This window comes from Typopeltis vanoorti, chromosome 7 (assembly GCF_054136105.1).
Source record: "Typopeltis vanoorti isolate ZY-2024b chromosome 7, IOZ_Tvanoo_1.0, whole genome shotgun sequence".
NCBI lineage: Eukaryota > Metazoa > Arthropoda > Arachnida > Uropygi > Thelyphonidae > Typopeltis > Typopeltis vanoorti.
In genome coordinates, this window is record NC_143555.1 from 81,877,710 (window position 1) to 81,900,176 (window position 22,467).

Sequence of the window (22,467 nt, forward strand, 5' to 3'; positions counted from 1 at the left end):
CCATTTCAGCCTTATTTATATTTTAACTTCTAATATAAAATGAAATTGATGCAACAATTTTACAAAACGCTCAAAAAATTAATAACATCAATCATAAAATCTTTAATGGCATAACTGAATAATATCAATGCACAGAGAAATATACAAAATGTGTGTGAGAGTGAGAGAAAGAAAATTGTTCGTATCACAAATGGACACAGTAAAGCTTTGATTCATATTATTATTAAATTAAACTCTGAACTACATCATCCTGGGGAGAAATAAACCAAGGAGTAAGACAAGGTTAATGCTCATTTTAAATGAAATAATAAAATGGAATAAAAAACCCACCAAATTATTAAATTATATATTATTATTATTATTACGTGACACCTCCAAGGAGTCCAAGGACTCATCAGAGGAACCTACTCTACAACTCTGTCTCCACCACTCAAATCCACCAATGAACCACCTCATCTGCACCAATGCCATCTACTACCCACTACCACCACTAGTATTTTCACAGACAATCACAAACATCCATGCCCATTGCAGGATTCGAACCCGCAGCCTTTTGACTGGAGAGTGGATATGCTAACCACTTGGTCAACCAGGCCGGCAACCTCTGATATGAATTTAAACACTCTCCTGTTAGCTGATGATCAGATGGTAATTACGGATTCTGAAGATAATCTTCAGAAAATATTCTCAATCTAAATGAAATATCTGAAGAGTCTCAGGATTGCAATCTCCACAGCAAATTAAAAACAATGGCTTTTAAAGGTCGAGATCCAATTAGAAGTAAAATAGTAATAAATAAAAAATTTTAGAGCAAGTTAATTCTTTCACATATTTAGAAGGCATCATTTCACATGAAAATAAAAAGGATAAATATGAAAATTACAAAATACCTACAAATAACATGCATAATAAATTCTGTGCTCAAACTTAACCTGGTGCAAAAGCAAACTCGACCATAAGTTTATAATACACTAGCCTAACCAAAGCTGAAATCTGAATAATAAAACAAAACAACAACAAAAGCAAAGATTAATAGAGCTGAAATGAAAAATATGAGGAAAACAGCAAAATATACTCTGGATTTAGAGAAAGATGTTGGAAGTTTTTTCCCACTTGGTTAGAGTATAATAAATTTAGTTTAATCCTTTATCCAAGTGTAAGCAAACAAAGTTTGCGCCTGAAGTATCTTCAGGACTGAGGCAACTCGTAGTAAAAGTGGACCAAGCTCTCATCAATCCTTGTCTTAGTATCTTCCATAATGCAAACCACATCTCCTTGTAGACATGCATATTGCTATGCATTAAGGGAAGGACCACTACCCAGACCGGCTTCAACCTTTACTTCAGGCACAAACTTTGTTTGCTTACACTTGGATAAAGGGAAAAAAAAAAAAAAAATCAGCTAACACCTTTTTATTCCCATATACGGGGAGTAGGCGAGGCCATTTAACCCTTTCTAACTTTTGGAGACTGAGAGTGGGCAGTTCAATCTCCACTAGTACCAATCAGAGATAGATGGCCCAAGGCTATCACTAATTAAGCAGTACACAGTGAAGAGAGACGGCTCAAATGTGCCGCCATCTCGTGGTCCCTAACCCTAACACAATATATTTAATGTCTGAAATAATGTGGGTTCTACGGTCAATTTTCTTGGTTTATGGGACGAAAAACCCGCTTGCCCGTGCCAGAGATCGACTAACTCGGGAACCGGTCGAAAAAAAGGCTTAGAAAAATTTCCTCTAGTGACCGACTAGACTCGAAACCAAGTCTTCCTTCGTGCGGCCAATCGCTGTGGTATGCAAACGCCACATCCACTGAGCTACACAGGCTCATTTTTTGGATAAAGGATTAAACTAAATTTATTAAAATATATTCTATTTGATCATAAAATAAATGAAGATATAATGAAAGAATTAAACAGGAAACAATCATCATCGTCAAATTCCTGCCATGTACCCTCAAGGGTTGCACAGGATATGATAGTACTATATGAAAAATTTACATCATTACTAACTTCCTATCTACAATTTTCCTCCAAATCAGTCTGTTACTTGTCAAGACTCCAACATTATCAGATCCTATATTTCTATCGTCTAAAGCACATTGTACAGTATCAATCCACCTATATCTGGGTCTTCCTCTGGGTCATTTTTCTGCCAACCTGGCAGAGAACACTTGTTTTGCTAATCTTTCTTTGCCCATTCTGTTTAAGTGACCATACCACATGAGATTAGCTCTGCTAACACATTCCTAGATGCTGACGATGTCAAGTTCTTTCCTAATATTCTCGTTTTTAATATGATATTGCTATTCATGCCATCTGATCCATAAGTTAAAACTGGTTTGAACACTGTCTTGTATACAGCTAATTTAGTGTTCCCACTAATTTCTCTCTTATTCCATATGAATTTATTCAATTGACTTCCTACCATACCAGCTTTGTTGATTCTGTTGTCTATTTCCATATAACAATCATAGAGAGCATAAAGAAAGAAATATAAATACAGTTAGTCATAATAAATTTAGTTTAATCCTTTATTCAAGCATTTGCACCTGAAATATCTTCAGGAGCACACTTTGTTTGCTTACACTTGGATAAAGGATTAAACTAAATTTATTATAGTCTAACCAAGTGGAAAAAACTTCCAACAGTTAGTCATAATAGGCCAAAATCTTTGATGATGATTATTGTTAATCATCATCATTAATGAAATGTTATAAACATGTTTTATTATTAGTGAGACTTTTGCTGTTGGACTAAAGATATTTCATATGAGGGGTGCACTTGGTTTTGTTTTGAGAATTATGCCTGCAGTACTAGCTTCATTATTTAGTTTACTGCTATAATTAGACTCAATAAATTTTGCAAAGAAAATAATGATTTTCATGTATATGTAAATGAAAATACTGTCAATACTGATATATTTCTCAGACAGTCAAAAGTTTCAGAACTTCATTTTGACAAATGAGAGTTTGCTCCTATCACCAATCAAGAATCTCTTCTAATATTTTTAAATAAGGAAACTAAGACAGTGGCTGGGTTGTCTGTATGAAAGAGGTATAATTCATTAACTGATTTTCCCTCTTTTTGGACAGCATCAAAAAATTTAAGAGATATTTGGTGCACACCACATTAATCCAAGTATGAGGTTGGGTTGGCACTGAACAACCGGCTTCTGTCTACTGTTTTGACTGCAGTTTGGATTCTGGAGTATAATGTTGAATCCACGTCTCATCCATAGTAATAAATCAATGCACAAAATCAGTTTTATTCTTGTTAAAATGCTCCAAGCACTGGTTAGAGATTTTCATGCTAGTAACTTTTTGATCTGTTGTGAGCAAGCACAGCAACCATCTTGTACAAAGCTTTTTTTTTCATTTGCAATTCTTCATGCAAAATATATCCGACCCATTGTTTTGAAATGCCAATAGTCTCAGCAATTTCACGCACTTTGACTCGCCAGTCATCCAGTGGACGTCCTTCACGTGGATCATCTTCAAGACTGGTACGGCCACGTTTAAACTCGGTAGCCCATTTCTTAATTATCAAAAACAAAGGAGAAGAGTGCCCATAAACTTTTATGAACTTTGAATGAATTTCTTTTGCTGTTAAACCTTCTTTTACAAAGAACTTTATAACCACACCATACTCAATTTTATCCATTTCAAGGGATACAGACAACACTTTTGCTTCAAACAGCTGTATAAAACAAACTACTTGATAGAATGACTTGCAATTTCACACGAATGCTTATGACAGATGTACTAACTTAGGAAAAAAAAAAAAATCTTGCCGATAGTGTTGCCATCTAAGGTCAAGGCTGAGAACTTTTCAGACCATCCTTGTAACTCAGTGCTTTTCCTGTTAACTCAAGGAATGGAAATTCCTCAAACTCATATCTATCATTGACAAAATTATGGATAGGATTAGCTAATTGTTATTTATGTATATAATGAAGAAAATGGACCACCAATAGGAACAATATTTAAGAATTCAAAATGAATTGTTTTAGAAAACTAAACAAAACTCACTGGTCGTAATTTAAAAGTAATTTAGTGTTCAAAGAAAATTAATATAAAGGAAACAATAATAATCTAAAAATAAAACTACTTTAATGGTGGATTAATTATAATTATAATGACCTCTGAATTCCACATATAACACTATTATAAAAAAAAAATTAAAAAAAAGCTTAATGGGACTACCATCTCTTTCAGAATGTACTTGAATTTCTGAATAGGGACATCATTTTATTTGACCTAATTCTGCCATTAAAATAGCCCAACTGTAATGAGAAATAAAAAAAAATTATTTTTTTTATTCACTGGTCTTCCCATATTGCAGCTGCCCTTCCTCTCTCTCTCTCCCCCTCTCCCTTTGATCTATATCTATCCACCTTTTTGATATTGGTAGCCGATATCTTTCCACCCTAAATAGACGTTCTTTCCATTTCTCTCTATATTCCTTGATCTTTTCATTTACGTCACAAATATCTAGTTCTTCTCTGATGTCTTCATTTCTTATATGGTCCAATTTTGTGCATTCTTTAACTGCTGTTAAAAATCTCATCTTAGCAGTTCGTATTTTGTTTTCATCTTTCTTTTTAACATTCCATGTTTCTGAACCATATAATAGAGTGGGATGGCCATTACTTTGTAAAGTTTTAGTTGAGTTTCTTTTTTTTTTTAGTCAGTGTCCTTTTAATTCTTCCACAGATTTTCTGAAATTTTTTAATCTATATTTTTATCTTTTAGATACGTTATTATGCAGCCTAAATAATTAAGCTGTGCCATCTGCGCTATTATTTTATTTTCTATAACTATTTTTGATCTAATATGATCTCGACCTCCAAATGCCGTGACTTTTTTCTTTTGTGAAATTTTTAATTGTATTGTTGGCTTATTTTGCTTAATTCATAAATTGATTTTTGAAGGTCATCATCATCAAATTCCTGCCATGCACCCTCAAGGGGTGTACAGGATATGATAGTACTACATGAAAAATTTACATCATTACTAACTTCCTATCTACAATTTTCCTCCAAAACAGTCTGTTACTCGTCAAGACTCCAACATTATCAGATCTTATATTTCTATCGTCCAAGGCACTTTGTACAGTATCAATACACCTATATCTGGGCAGTCGTTTTCCTGCCAACCTGGCAGAGATCACTTGTTTTGCTAATCTTTCCTCGCCCATTCTATTTAAGTGACCATACCACCTCAGATTAGCTTTGCTAACGCCTTCCTAGATACTGACGATGTCAAGTTCTTTCCTAATATCCTCATTTTTAATATGATACTGCCATTGATGCCATCTGTTCACACCTATAATCTTTCTCAGGACTCTCATATCTGCGGTCTCTAGTCTTTAGTCAAGTGTTTTACTTCTGACCCAGCTCTCAGATATAAGTTAAAACTGGTTTGAACACTGTCTTGTATACAGCTAATTTAGTGTTCTGACTAATTTCTCTCTTATTCCATATGAATTTATTCAATTGACTTCCTACCATTCAAGCTTTGTTGATTCTGGTGTCTATTTCCATATTTAATTTACCATCTTCAGTAAAAATCATACCTAAGTAGCTGAAATGTTTTACTTGTTCCACAGGTTCTCCGTTCACAACACAGTTGACATTTTCAAAAATTCTACCTATTTTCATTGTCTTTGTCTTTTTATTCCTGACCTTCATACCATATCTATTACAACAGTTATTCGATTTAGTCAGAGAATCTTGCAGACTTGTAGCAGATTTATTTAGAAGTATAGCATCGTCCGCATAAAGCAAAGAACTAAGATTAACATCTCCTGAATAAAGGGATAATGTACATCCTTGTCTCACACCAGATTTAACATTAAACCACCTTCCTGTACTTCCTTCAATTCTAAATGCTCACTTACAACTCAAATAAAGACTAAGTATTGCTTGATATAATACCCCATTGACACCATATAACTGTAGTGTATTGAATGGCTTCTCTCTTGGCACCTTGTCATATGCCTTTTCCAGATCGACAAAACTTAAATACAGATCTTTGTTATATTCCCATGCTTTCTCAACTATTTGTCGTAAAGTGAAGATCTAATCCTGACAGCCTCTTATTTGGTCTGAATCCAGCACTTGTTCTTCACCAAGCTTTTCTTCCACAATTCTTCCCAACCGTTTCTCAAATATATTTACATAAATCTTGTCAGGAACACTCAGTAAGGAAATACCTCTGTAATTCTGGCATTCAGTTTTATTTCCCTTTTTATATATGGGTACTATGAGAGCTCTACTCTAATCATCGGAAATTCGTCCCTCTGTCCAGGTTTTCTGAACTATGCAGTGCAGCAACTGTAAAACTTTTATACCACCATACGTAAGCATTTCTGGTTGAATATTATCTAGTCCTACTGCCTTTCCACATTTCAAGCCTTTGATGGCATTTTCAACTTCAAGTATGGATATGTATTCCTCACTGTATGCCTGTTGTGTGTTTTTTTTACCACTGTGCTATCACTGCTTGTTTCATTTAGCAATTTTTCGAAGTAATTACTCCATACTTGAAGGATATCTTTTACTCCCGTTTTCATGTCACCTTTATCATCTCTAACTCCTTTTACAGCACTCATTCTTCATTTGTAAGCTTCTTCGACAACCTCCAGACAATCTCAGGAAGATTGTCTGGAGGTCTGTATTCTCTAAGAGCACAAGCTGACTTATTTGCCAGGAACTTTTGAAATGCTTTCTTCTTTTTGTTCACTGCCTCTTTAACTTCCTGTGTCCACCATGGAGAGTTGATTTTTCTATCCTTGCAGACAACCTCACCACATGCCTCTCTGGCTGAGTCAGTCAGTGTTTTCTTCATGGCTTTCCACAGAATCTCCAAGTTTTGGTCCTGTTCTCAAAAACTCTTTCATTTTTTCTTCAATAATCTTTCTGTATTTTAGTCTACAGTTCACATCTGAGAGCTGCTCAACTTTTATTCGCTTTAAATCTTTCTTACATGTTATTCTTTTCAATATGAAATTCAATTTTATCCTGCTCAATACTAAATAGTGATTGCTTCAATTTCAAATCCTCTGTACACTCTGGTGTCCTGCACCAGGGAGAAAACATCACTATCAAAAATAATATAGTTAATGAGACTTTTCTTATTCCTTGCCTCTTCTCTCCATGTGAATTTTTGCACATTTTTATGTTGGAACATGGTGTTAGTAATAACCAGTCCATGTCCTGAGCAGAAATCCAACAGGTATTTGCCATTATTATTATTAGCTTTGCTCTTTTCTCCAAATTTTCCCAAAATATTTTTGTATGTCTCACAATCATTTCCTACTCTGCTATTTAGATCCCCAACAAGGACCAACTTTTCATTTTTCATTGTGTCAGTTGCTTTCTCTAAAGCATTAAAAAATTCCTCCACTTCTACCTTAGTAGAACCTTCTGTGAGACCATAGACACAAATAAGTCTCATTGTCCAGATCCCCATTCTCATATTTGTCACATCCCTCTACTTGAGACTGCCTGCCATTTAAGAAGATTAGCCTCGTATTCAGTGTTGAATACTATGGCTGCTACTCCTTTTCCTTGATTGTTAGTGCCTGAATCTTCATTGTCTTGTAATATAATCTATTATTATTATTATTACATGACACCTCCAGGGAGTCCACTCTACTCTACTTAGCTAAATACATCTCATCCTCTCCTCTACTAAATTCTCCTACTGTGACACTACTACTACTACCATCAATACTATCTACTCCCCATCATCACCAACAAAAGTATTTTTTGTGTATAAAGTGTGTGGCTCAAGGCTGATTTGACTGTATGCAGGACAAAAAACCCAAGTTTCTGGGAGAAAAACCCTGATATCTCCATATGAGATTGGCTAACTCACCTTCAACTGAAAAAGCCCATATAAGGATTCTTCTGGTCATAACGAGAATTGAACCCAGGTCATTTCCAATCAAAGGGTGCAATGTTCTGCTGTTCTTCCAGCACTATGGAGGCACCTAACACACTTATCTCCTGGTTATCTTATCTTATCTCCTAATCTGATTATCTGCATACAGCATTGTATTAATAACAGTTTTTCTGGTTAACTGGATACCTTGTTTTATTGTTATTTTCCATTTTTTAATAATCTGATCAATATATATATTGAATAGTATTGGAGATAAGCTACATCCCTATCTGACACCCTGATTTATTTCAATCTCTTCTGTTAATTTATTACTAACTGTATTTTTGTATTTTTATATAAATTTTGTATATAGCTTGTATTAAATGTAATGGATATCCTTTCAATAATTTTGCATTATATTAAATACTTTTTCTCTGTGTATTTTACCAAAAGCTTTCTTGTAATCTATAAGGTCATATGAGTCTCTAAATTCAATTCTCGTCTTTTTTCAATAATTTGTTTTAACACATAAATACTGTCTGTACATGATCTTCCATGTCTGAAACCATTTTGTTCTTCTGAGAACAGATTGTTTGCAATATTTTGAAGTCTTTTATTCAAGATTTTACTATAAATTTTGTAACCTGTATTTAATAAACTTATTCCTCTGTAATTTCCACAATCATCTCTGTCTGCATTCTTAAATATAAATATAACCTTAGCCTCCTTAATGGTATCTCCACCTTGATGTGGGAAGGAAGCTTGCTGCATAAGTGACTTCAAGAGCTATGCCAGTAGTAGCTAAGCTACTGGTAGGGCCTCCCTAGTTGGATAGGTCGAGAGGCACAGGCCACACTAAACAAGATACCCTGGTCCTCCAGGTTGGGGGTTTTGCATAAAGCTGGTTACCTTGCCTAGTAAAACATTTCTACATCTCAGACACTTCAACTGGAAAGAATTATTTTGCTGTCCCTAAATTCAAGAAAATGTGTAACATGTGTTCATAATGTGTGTTCATATTATGGGTGAAATACAATTTTGCTGCCCTCCAAATGTTGTTCCTATGTACTGCCTTAGTTAAAATGAGTCAGTTACAATGGTGCTGATAATGTGATATCAAATGCAAACAAAATTGACAAATGACTAAGAGCACAAAATATTCAAGCTGATGCCCTAATATCAGTCTGAAGGCATCCTCTAGGTGCAGTGAAGGTAGAAGACATGCATATATATGAATGTGAATATTTCCTGCTTTAACTCATTTCTGCTTTGTGTGCATATGAGATTACATTATTCTTAACAATGTCTTAGTAAATAGAGGCAAAATATTTATAATAAAGTGTTTACTTCTTTAACCTATTGTGTTACAATAAGCTAACAAACCTTGAAAACAAAACTCTATATAAAATGAAGGTGTGAGTAGCAAAAATGGCTGTTTCAAATGCAATAATCATTTTTGTTACTGATCACGTCTTGAAGTGTAATAATTACAACCTGTGCATGCGTGTGTGTGTGTGTGTGTGTGTGTGTGTGTGTGTGTGTGTGTGTGTGTGTGTGCGTGCACGCGCATGCGCACAAGTATATAAGGGACTTTTTGCCATCAAAATCCTAACGGTTCCTATATTCAGTGCTTAGAACCACATTAGGAACTACTAACCAAATAATACAAGTTTCAGTGTTTCTTCTCTTTGTTTTCAAATCAAATAAACTATTTTTGGAAACAAACCTGTTTCAAACCTAAGTCCACTGGATACATATGAAATTTAGAAAAAATAAATAAAATAAATAATGCCATTTATTCTTCAAAGGGAATACAGGAAATTCTTTAGTCCTAACTCATTTTTGGAAATTCATCACACATTACTCTTATTCATCACTGGTAGTTAAGTTCATACTAATTGAAGATTTTAGGTGTGAAAGTGTAGCAGCCATCCCATATTCCAAACCCTAAATGGTATATAACTGGGAAATAGTGAATTCTAAGTTGATTTTTCTGAATGGGGGTTAAAAACCACAGTTTTCAGGAGTAGACCTTACTTGCCTGCTCCAAAGACCGACTAACTCAGAAACCAGCTAAAAGAAGATGGAGCAGTTCATATAGTTCGATTCGAATCAATGAAAAACCTATAATGGCCTTTCTTCTGGATATCAAAGTAATTCTTTTAGTCATTAAACTAGTTAGCTGATGTTGAATAATATGCTAAAAGTTCAATTACATCAACCCTACATATTATTGAAACTCAAATGCTCTGATGATAATCACCAAAAATTATAGTAGACATCTTGCAGCAGCATACTCAACATGAGAATAATGGCATTTAATTCTTGTACGAACCAATGTATAAACCAATACAGAAGTAATAACTCAGCCATGAAAAATTTTCAAATTCTGATATTTTCAAGATTCATAATATTAAGTTCTTAAGAAATTACCTGCAATGTGTGCCCCATGGCCGAGCTGGCTTCCGAATCCACCTAGACAAAAGATATGATATCAGAAAAATAATTATTAACAGCCCTCTGTTGTTTCTGATAAAATGCCAAATGGTTCTAAATCTGAATACAATGAAATATCCATTAGTCTCTGTCAAAACATATGTTAAAGGTATTGCTAATGTTTGGAATTAAAGCAATTTTGTAACTAATGGACTTATAGACTGAATACACCAGCTATAAAGCCAACAGTCCATTGGTTGCATGCATTTTCTTGCTTTTTGACTGTTTTGCTGAGAGAAAAACATGAGTTTCTGAGTCCTGCCATCTCCATATAACTGATCTTCAGCTTTTTGGGTCTTTCCAACCTAAAATATTAGTGCTGATTAGTCTTCATAGGTGCATTACAGAGGTAGGTGGTCCCCATGTATGAACCAATACAGAAGTAAATAAATTACATAGAAACTGATCACAATGTACAGGAGATTGTAATATACAGTTAAATGATAAAGAGCCAAGAGGCTATTTTTTTCGGCAACGTAAATTAAGTTAAGGGGATAATAAATCCCTCATTATTCAAAGCCGAATAAGAAACGCAAAGATCGAAATCTAAGAGTTTCATTCTGAAGAACGTTCGGCTAGTCCAAGCGTAAGTCAACACCTGACAGTACAACACTAGGGCAACTTGGAGCAAAGGTGGAGCAAGTTTCGATCACTGTCCTTAATATTTTCTCATAACGTAAAACGCAGCTCCTAGGAGATGTATTACTGTTTTACATTATGAGAGGTCACTCCCAGACCTGTTTCGACCTTTATTGAAGTCTCATCAATGAGTAGGTAGACCTAGATAATACCAAGGTTTGAGTGAACAGAACTTACATACTTTACGAATTGCCAGAAAGGTGTACCCATATATTATTACTACAATAGAGTCAAGAGGCTATTCTTTTTGGCAACGTAAATTAAGTTAAGGGGATAATAAATCCCCTCCGAGTTGCCCTAGTGTTGTACTACCAGGTGTTGACTTACGCTTGGGCTCGCCGAACATTCTTCAGCATGAAACGCTTAGATTTTGATCTTCGAGTTTCTTATTCGGCTTTGAAATAATGAGGGATTTATTATCCCCTTAACTTAACAGTTAAATGATGTTAAAATCAGAAGAGTAATGAAAAATTAAACCATGGTATATTTCTTTATACCAATTCAAAGCTCTAACCTAATTTCAGTGTCCAGTGCAAGACCAGAGCAGAAGTCTTATATCAAATATTGCAAAGCAACCATAACCAGTTCATTCAAGAGTAAATTTTACTGGTGTTTCACAACTGTATCAACTTCACTGTGTAGTTGAAACAGTTTTAGCACTCTGCTGAAATATCAGCAGAATGTAGTATTTCAATTAAGAATATTAAATCCCCCCCCCTCCGACCAAATATGCTGAAAGTTTCAAAAAGTGAAAGCAAGCTATGCGAGTACAACCTTTGGCATCAGCAATGCCTAGGTATTGTATTGCTTAAATGATGGAGTTTGGCCAGAAGCCCATACAATCATCTTCCATTAGAGTTTCACATATGGTTTCACTGCCATGACAGATGTTTCAAACTATCTGGTTTGAATATAACCACGATATAACCCTAAACAAACAAACCCTAAATTGTTTGCTTAGGGTTATATGGTGCAAGAACAACTTTTTTTTTTTTGGAAATACGCATGGCTGAACACCAAAAAGACATACAATACAAAAGAAAACAAAAAACGGGTCTTGCTTTCCATACCACTTCCACTGGACATGTGTACTCTGGCAAAAAACGACGATGCCATACACAGAAAACAACAGTTATATAAGAAAATTTAAAGAAGCTGCTAATATGCTAAAAAACCCAACCCAACGCAATAAAAATCAAGGTTTAATTCTCTATCAAGTGTGGTCAGCCCTAATAAAAAATCTCCCTCAATCTGAGCTCGGACTGTATGAACGAGAACAAAAAACACGTGACATCGTCCAGTATTGTTCAACGTCAATAACGTTTTATATCTGCATTCTGTTATTTGAGTTTATGAATAGCCAGACAGTTATGATTTGTATTTATTAATTCTCTTTGTTTAAACTTTAAGTTATGCTATTTACCCCCTGAAGATGTAAATCCTATGATTTACGAAACTTGTCGGAACTATCATTTCAGTATTTTGTATAACTGAATAATAAAAAATATGGTGTAATCACCGAAATATATCTTTTGAACTTTTTTTTTTTTTAATGTTGAGCCCATACACAGGAGGTTGGTTGTTCAACCTATAGCACATTAGTACTGTGTATGGGAAGTGGGTTGGGAAAGGAGGAATTTGTTTATATTTGATTTGAATGACTTTAAATTGTATTCCTTAGGAAACTGTTCCACAGTGCGGTAGTTGCAGGGATGAAGGAAGAAGAAAAGAAACTTGTTCTGTTTGTTTCTGGGTGTACTGTGAAGGGATGTTGTGCAGTAGCTGCATGTGTTTCAATGAGCTTAGTACTGGGCAGAGGGATTATTGATGTTATTTCAGATAAGCATTTGCCATGGAAATATTTGTAGAATATACATACTGCAGAGACCATATGTCTGTGTTAAAGTGGGGAGAGAGAGAGTTGGTAAGGGATGGATCATTGATAAGTCTAATTGCTCTCCTCTGTATTGAATCGAGCATTTTGAGAGAGCTTTTTGGGGGTCCCACCCCATATGTGGGAGCAGTATTCAATAGCCGGGAATCCTAGTTTTTTTGAGGCTGAGGATGCAATGGTTGTGATATGTTTATGCCAGGAGAGGTTTGATGTGAGGGTGATTCCAAGAAGCGAGATCTCAAACTGTCTGGAAATTTGGGTATCGTCAAAAAGGATACTGGGAAAAAAATGGTTCTTTTTTATGGGAAATAGTACAGAACTGAGTTTTATTGGCACTGAAATTTATGAGGTTATCCGAACCTCACTGTATCATGGTTTGGAGATCTGAGTTGAGGGTGGTGGTGGTTGATGTTTTGTAGGTTGACGTGAGTTGTGTAGGGGAAGGCTTATCAAATGCAACTGTGATCATACTGTGATAGTAAAGATCAAAGCAGTTAAAAAGTAAAAATAACCTGATAAACAAAAAGCATTAACATGTATAGATAAAAATGTATAAAAAAATTTTCACTTGTTTCTGTATACAGACACAAGTGGAAAAAAAAGATGTATAAAAAGTAGGTGTAAAAAGTTACATGGAAAACAAGTGCAAGAAAGTTTTTAAAACAATGCATAGAAATAACCAGGTATTAAAAGTCTACATACAAAAACATTGTATAAATAAAAATAATATAAATGGTCTATATACAGTGAAAAATACTGATTCTCTGTAAAAGTTTAAAAACAAATCAGACACTTCATAAGTCTGATAAAATCTGCTTGAGTGTATAGGGCTCAGAATGATTATCAATATGGTGACTACATCACCAAAATAGTGACTAAGCTCATTGATGAAATGAGGGTAATTAATTAAAATATTACTGATGGCTACTTCAGTGTACCACAGAATTCACTGACAGTCATGTCACCACCTCTGAATAGAAAGGCAGGTGTGTGTGTGTGTGTGTGTGTGTGTGTGTGTGTGTGTGTGTGTGTGTGTGTGTGTGTGTGTGTGTGTGTGTGTGTGTGTGTGTGTGTGTGTAAGAGAGTGAGTGAGAGAAATTACTATGACCAATGCAGAGCCAAACAAGAACTTCCTCTTTAAGAACCCTGAAGACTGGATTGCCACAATTTAATTTCAGGCTTTGTTCCTATTCCATGTGGCTTATGAGTAGTCTCTCTATTCCATGATGACTGTCGCTGGGATAAAAGTTTCTGTCTTATGATCTGCTTATAATCAGTGAACAGTATAGGCAGATGGAGGAAACTTCAGAAACAAGCTGAACTATCTACTGTATCTGCAGCCTCGTTTCCTTTAATCTCAAAGTGGTTTGGAATCCAACAAAAGCATACAATTTGTAGCGTCTATAACAAAGAGAGGACATGTTGGATTAGAGAGAGCACTGAATGCTTCTATAGATCTAGACACCGCCTGTAAGGAATGCTGTGCATCTGTAAAAGTTATGCTTCTTGAGATAAAGCTGGTCTCATACCAGATAATGAAATCCATTTCCCACTTAAAGACAATAACTATCCATGTCCATAGCAGGACTCAAATTCACAGCATGTTAGTTGGAGAGCATGTATGTAACAACTTGACCAAGCAGGTTAACCCTCATGCCAGCAGAAAATAAGTCACTTTTTTTTAATAAGTTTACATTTTTAAATCTCAATCCCACTGGCAAATAGTTGATACCTAACAACACATTTACTACTGTGGAAAGGCTAATGGCTAAATAATCCAGGAATCCTGCATTAAACATTGAAATTTAGAAGCCAAACCAAGCATTGTATTAATAAATGAGTTAGTGGTAGTATCATATCAGGTGAAGAAGCAATCTACCACTTAAAGAATTTCACAAGCATCTGTTCCATACTGAGATTTAGACCCAAGCTTACTTATCAGAGGGTGCAGTTCTATCCACCTGGTCAACCAGGTCAGCAAATATGCACAGCTCTACACATACGTGCGTGTGTGTGTGTACAGTAACGAACAAATTAATCCGAACACTAACATTTTTAAGAAAAATTTTAATTTTGCAAGAAATTAATACAAAACTTAAACTCCAACTTTACCTAATAATTTATATATGCTCCATTGTTCCTAATAAGTTCATTAATTCGCATTGACTCTACCAACATAGAACACATTTTTCTTATTTTTCCCATCACGAAACCATACTGTTATATCAATTTAATTTCCCAAGTCTCTTTTTCACTATGACCACAAATTTTCTATTGGATTAATGTCAGGAGAGTTTACCTGGCCACTGAAGCAATTGGATGTTGTGATTTTTGAGGAACCCTTTCACTTTTTTTGAAGTGTGGCATGGAGCGAGATCCTGCTGGAAGATGAATTCTTTGTCTTTCTGGATCTGTGGGACCACGCTTTTCTCCAATATTTTTATGTATTGGTCAATCATACTATCAACAGGCACAAGTGATCCTTGAACGTCATCTGTAAAACAACCCCAAAACAACTTTTTAGCTGGATGTTTAGGAACTTGAAGGTGGACAGGGAAAGTCTTCTCAACTGCTGATTTGAAAACATAGGGTACTCGCTCTCCTTGCACAAAGAAATGGCTCATCTCAGAATATGACCTTCCACTTCTCAACAGTCCAATCTTTGTACACTATTACCTACTAGAGCCTCTTTTTCTGCATAGCCTTCGTCAACAGTTGTTTCTTTTTTTTGGTCTGTGTACAGACCCCTCCCTGCTTCCAATGATCTTCAAATGACTGTCATGTCAGAAATATTAATCCCACTAGCTGCCAAGTCTCCAAGTCTACAGCAGATAATCTTGGATTCATTTTGCTTCTCCTAACTAGTAAATGATCTTAAGTGTAATTTTCCTTTTTCACCCACATTTTCCTTATCTGTCAGGAGAAAAGGTAACTGTCTTCCTAAACCTCTTTAAAATTGCATTAACAGTACCCAAACCAACACTACACTCATTGGAAATTTGTCTTTGAGTCATGGATGTGTGCTGAGAAAGAGTACATATTGATGAACACTTTCTTGGAGCTGTATCCATTTTATAGCTACACAAAATGAATAAAATACTACAAATATTAACTTGTTTACACTATAAAAATGCACAACACTATTAATAAAATCATAGAGACAGTTAAAACACACAGCACTTAACCAAAATAATAAACCGAAAGCAAAATTATTGTGAAGTGAAAAAAAAAAAAAAAAAAGAAGCAAAACCTTGATGAAAATTCGGCTTATTTGGATTAATCTGTTTGCTACTGTATAGCACTCTCAGAGACAACTCAGATAAATCTGCTAGTAAAGAATTGCAAAAAATAAGGGATAAACATATTGTAAAATATAACAACCTTTGGAGACCTTTTTTTTTCTCAGATGCAGCCTCTTCAAGTTGAGAACCTTTTGCCAAAAAGACTTCACAAAACAGTCAATTAGTATCTTTAGCCTCATCCACAACTTTGCAGCAGTAACTCATCCAGTTCCTACTTTAGATCTCATCTTGCATTTAGAGTGCGACATTTAGAACTTGCCTCCAAATATATTGCCAACATCAGGCTCAACGCAGTTAACAACCTTTTGCAAGCATTACCACCTAAAAGAAATCTCTCCAGCAGCCAGCTCTATTTTCTCCATAAATTACATAAAGATAAAAACATAATATTTACTACAGCTGACAAGGATAATGCTACTATTCCTCAACACCCATGATTATAATCAGAAAATGAAAATATCACCCTGAAACTGCACCACTTATAAACTGCTAGATTATGACCCCACAAATTCCAAGAAAAAAACATTACAAAGACTTCTGGAAAATGTCACATCTTGGCTTCCTAAAGTAGTTAAAAAAACTCAAGCCTTTTATTCCCTCCCCCATATATGGTTTACCTAAAATTCATAAATTCGATAACCCTCTCCATCCTATAATAGATGTCACTGATCCCCCACCCCTCTCTCCTTTAAACTATCCAAACAGTTAGTTAAATCTTTAACCTCACTTACTGGCCATACTTCATCTTATATAAAAAAATTCCATTCATTTCAAATATTTAATTCAAAATTTAGTTTTCTGTGATGATAATGATATCACAGTGAGTTTCTTTGATGTCATCTCTTTATTTACCAATATTCCCCTTTCTGGCACTTTCAGGTTACTGAAAAATGTTAACTCCTAATATTTTCGTTATATATATATAAACAAAATACATAAAGCTAGTTACAATATGCTTGATTATTCTCTCAAACATCTGGCACCCTTCCTGGAGAATCAAGGTATAGATAAGTAATCAGAGATTTAAATGAAATGGGTAATGAATGTTTTCATACCTATAAGAATTACTTTTGTGATACATTCTGCATGTTTGGATTGGAAGACAAGAAACAACAATCCAACCAAAAAATGAGGCATAAATCACAAAGATCATTCCCACTTAGCATTCATAAATGTCAGGCAACATGAGGATGAGAGAGTAGATGTATAAGTGCTACTCTATGAGAGAGGAAATCAACATTAAGCTGTTGTCTGAATTGCCCAGAGGACAAACAGCATTACTGATGAATAGAAGGAATGAGAATGATATTAAGAGTTCTGAAGATTGTGAGATCACTGGTGACACTTGGGCATCTTTACCTGCTGGATCTGTTCAGTTGAAAAGGGTTGGTAAGTTGGAATCATGAACGTTAAAATCTTCAAGGACTTAACTATTAGGATGGGTAGACTGGAAACCAAATATTTGATGAAATAAAGTTAAAGAATGGCTGGCAGGCATTCAGAGATAATAAACAAATTTAATAGGAAGAAGATTTAGCTATTGAGAAAAGTGTTACTGTAGAAATGAAGATGTAATAAAGGGAAATCAAAAAGTTCAAAAACATCATGACATTGGGGAAAGCAATAGGGACAATTACAAACAAAGGCTGTTCCAGAGGAACTGAAGCAGATGGAATAAAAGAGTAGGATGAGAGGCTGGTTAGTATATATATAATGTTAGCCAGCAGCTGCTGTGTTTTATGTTTTTATTTTTTATATATATATATATTGATCCCATGAATGAGAGGTCATGAGACCTATAAGCAACATCAGTGCTGTGTGTGGTACAGATGAGGACTAAGACAGAGGTTTATTGATGCTTAAATATAAAGAGCCAATAAGCTTCATTTCGGCGATATAAACATTATTTAAATTAAGGGGATATTAAATCCCACATTGTTTTAAAACCAAATAAGAAACTCAAAGATTGGAATCAGAGAGTTTCATTCATTGTACTATGACTACTTGCATTAGCCCACGCTAGTAATTGCCGAAACTTTTATTATACTATATTCAGCATGAAACTCTCTGATTCCAATCTTTGAGTTTCTTATTCGGTTTTAAAACAATGTGGGATTTAATACCCCCTTAATTTAAGTAAGGTTTATTGATGGTTTTTATGAAAAGTTGTAAGTTATAATTGTTTGGGAATACTTCATGAGGAAGGCTGTTCCAGAAAACAGAGGTGGAAGGAATAAAAGAGGAAGAGGAGAAGCAGGTTTGGTATGTTTGCAATTGCACAGTAAAGGGATGCTGGGCAGCTTTTGCTCTTGGATTAACAGGTGCAACAGAAAAATGAAGGAATGATAGTTGCCAATTCACTGGAGCAATGACCATGAAAGTACTTGTAGAACAGACACAGTGCTGAAACAGTGTCAGTGAGATACAGATTGAAGTAAATCTGTAAGAGAGGGATCATCAATGAGCCTAATTGCTTGCCTCTGGACTTTATCAAGGATTTTAACATTTTTAGGTGCACCCCCCCCCCAACAAATGTGAGCAGTATTCTAAGCATGGGCAGATTTGGGATTTGTATATAGTTAGGAGTTGGTTGGGTGTAAAATAGCCTTTTGAATGAAAGAGAATGCCTAGTTTCTTGGATGGTGAGGAGGCTACTGATGTGATGTGTTTATGCCAGGAGAGAATGGAGGTAAATGTTAGTCCAAGCAGAGACCTCTGATCTTATCTGGTGATTTGTGTCTTACTGAGAGTAAGGGTACATGAGCTGAGATCTCTGTTACGAGGGAAAAGGCAATACTGTGTTTTGGTGGCATTGAACATGACAAGGTTGTTCTCGCCCTTTCAAAGGATAGCCTGAAGATTAATGTTTAAGGCACTAGTTGTAGAAAATTTTGTAGCCTGGAATAGCAGAGTACTGCATGGTTTGTTGAATGAGGAGAGAGAGTACTATCGTCAGCAAAACTGTGAACAGGGTTAACAGTGATTACAAGCATGTCATTTATGAACAAGAGAAAGAGAGTAGATGATAAGACAAGGCCTTGAGACACTCCAGCTTTGATGGTGAACCTCGAAGAGAGAGAGAGCCATCTACCATGGCTCACACAGAATGACTGAGGAGAAAGATGGCTACTCAATTACAGAGGGTGGCAAGGAGACCAAAAGATGGCAATTTGTTAAGCAGTATACAATGTCACACACACAGTAGAAAGCTTTGGAAATATCAATGGCAACAGCACAAGTTTCTCAGAATCTTTCCGTGGCATGTGTCCAGTGGTGGGTGATGTAAACTATCTGGTAAGATGTGGATCTCAAATGGCAGAATCCATACTAGTGGTTACTGATTAATTGGTGGGCCTCTAAGTAGTGGAGGAGTTGGCTATTAATGATTTTCTCCATTATTTTGAAGATGATTGAGGTAATGGCAATTTTGGTTGATAGTTTGATGGTTGACTTCTATCACCCCTTTTAGGAATAGAATAGATATGAAATTGCTTCCATGCATTGAGATAAGTACCAGATATGTATAGCAGATTGTAGAGACAATACACGATGGGTGTTAATTCAGGAGCACAATATTTGAGAATGATTGGAGAGATGCCATCAGGACCAGGACACTTTTTAGTATCCAAGTTTCTTAAGTAGTTTCCTGATTTCTTTTTGCCTAAAAACTAAAGGAGGCATGCGGTGCCTGGATTCCTGTATGGTAGGAAACAATTTATGTTGCATGCTTTGGTGGAGGCAGAGTATGAAGCTGGAGTTCTTGAAGTGAGCCACTTGCAGTAAGCTAATTTTTTTTTCTGTGAATACTTTGGTAGACTTTTGCTTGAACCAGGGTTTCGAAAGAAGATGACGATTATTCCTTGAAGTGGGGGGTGAAGGTCTTCACATGCCAGCGAGAATAATTTCTGTAACTCGTTCACAATAGGGGTTAGGGTCAGATGAGTGGAAACAATAATCAGACAAAAGGAGTGGAAAAAATTCCCGGGGTCATCCCAGTTGGCTCCTTTGGTACCAGAGGACAAGAAATTGGGAGTGGTTGAGGGAGGCAGGGAGGGTGTTCTATGAAGGAGGAGACTTGTACAAGATTGTGGTCAGTTTCCCAGAGGAGAGGTGACCTATACAGTATATTTGGAAGGAGAACTGATGAAAAAGAGATCCAGAATATTTGGAGAGTGAAGCGGGTTATCAGGAATTCGAGTACGTAGATGTACAATTTGTGTTAGGTCATTACTTATGACAAAGACTTCTGCTTCTTGTCTAGTTTGGTCAGTGGTATTGGAATAAGAGAGCCAGTTGAAACTGTGAATGTTAAGGTTGCCCAGAAAGCTGACTTCACTATTTGGATAGCTAGATTGTATGGTCGAGTTTCATGGAAAGGAATGTGAAGATGTTAGAACGGTTATCAGTATTTGGAGACCGGTAAATGCAAAAAATGAATTTTACTAAATGGGGCAAGGAAACCTTGAGCCAGAGAATGTCAAAGGCAGAGGATTCTAAATTAGCTATTCTCTGACAGGCAATGTTAGATTTCATAAGAGCACAGGTGCCACACTTCTGGTGAAAAGAATCATGAAGTGTGTAGTTTGGGCATGGAATGTGGACAGCAGATGTAGTTGCAATTAGGATTAGGATTTCTGTCAGGAATAGAATGTCTGGTCTTGAAGACGGCAAGTGGGTGAATGTTATTTAAGTTTGTTTTAATGCCATGGATGTTAGTAAAATGGATGTGAAAGTTTGTTTTTAGTGAAGAGATTCTGTCTTGGTTTGTGGGTTGTGTCTGTGATGCAAGTTTTTTGAGATTGGTTTATGAGGGAGTGTTACTGTCATTGTTTCCAGGAGCCTTCATAAGTTTAATTAGGCTGTAAAAATATAGTGGGGACATGAAATGAGAGACAGAATCTCGGACATGACTTTCATACAGAGAGAAACCAGTCTCTGTAACATGACCTGGCCTTGACAGTGCTCCCCACATACTACTAATCGGACACCCTCTCCAGGCACAACCTAGAACACTAAGTACAGCTGCAAGTTAGTGCACAGGTTTGGGCCCGTGCACTAACTTGCAGCTGGCCTGCAAGTCAGTGCACTAATGTACCCTCAAAATGGAGGAGGTTATGGGTCTTTAAATATGTTTGTCGTGGCATTGAATGGTATCGTTTAAACAGTACAGAGAAGGGAGGGTCAAAACTGGGATCTGTTCTGGAGAATAAACATGCCGTTTGTTCAGACCTCCAATAAGCTGGGCAGTGGTATTTCACCAGGCAATGAAGAACACACAGTGTCTAGTTGGCATTTCCTCCAACATTTCCTCACCAGTGTCCCCCACATATTACTACTCGGACTCCCTCTCCAGACACAACCTGGAAGACTAAGTGCAGCAGGATTATGCACCAGTTGATCAGGAAGTCTCCTGATGCAATTGTTACTTGCATAATGTTAAGTAAAATAATTATTACTAACATGTGTTGTGTCTCCATAAATTCTTCACTACAAAGGTATCCTTTTGCAGGGTGGGTGGGGGGGATGCTCACTTCGAATGCCAGAATCCCTTTTATGGAAACAGGCCACACAGTTGGAAGGTAGGGTTGACTTGACAAGGAGAGGCTGTATATTGCACATCCCTGGGTGTGAGTGGTCAGTGGAGTAGCAACAAATACCTACAGGAAAAATAAATAATGCAGAGTGATTATGAGAAACTGATTGCAAGAACTATATGAGAGGGATCATTATTAAGATGCAGACTGCATCTTTCTGGATATCCCACAGAGATATTTTTTCTTTGTTTGTTTTTTGCACTACGTCAAATGTGAGAACAGTATTCTAAGGTTAAGCAGATATGGGATTTATATAGTATTAGGAGTAGTATATGTTATAAATAGTGCTTTAAATGGAAAAAGGATACTACCTTTTTTTTTTTTTTTTTTTTTTTTGAAGATTGAAGAGGATGTGTTTGTGAAAGGAAAGGTCAGAGATACAAGTCAACCCAAAAGAGTAATCTTTCCTGAAGATCTGAGTAGTATATCAAAAGTAAAGCGAGACCATTATTATGAGAAATAACAGGACAGTGTATCAGCAGCACAGCATAAAATTTCACTATACTGTCCTCGTCGCAATAGAGAATGGAAAGGAATTAAGAGTTTAAGGCACTGGTTATGGCAGAACGCAAAGATAAATATTTCAGCATTACAAGATCACTTCAATGAAGAAGAGGCATGTCAACTGAGTTATGAATAGAATTTTAGGCTGA

The 22,467-nt window shown here is 35.9% G+C and overlaps 1 protein-coding gene across 2 annotated transcripts in view; it reads right to left on the reverse strand.

The window, feature by feature from the left end:
- Positions 1 to 22,467, reverse strand: part of LOC150104812 (uncharacterized) — a 449,875-nt gene that overhangs the window by 268,997 nt on the left and 158,411 nt on the right. The window contains exon 4 of one of the 2 annotated variants that reach the window (XM_090395369.1): positions 10,323 to 10,364. The exons of the other annotated variant lie outside the window; for it this stretch is intronic. Within the exon in view, the coding sequence (XP_090251495.1) occupies positions 10,323 to 10,364 (42 nt within the window). The remainder of the gene's footprint in view (positions 1 to 10,322; positions 10,365 to 22,467) is intronic. 2 annotated transcript variants of the gene reach the window in all.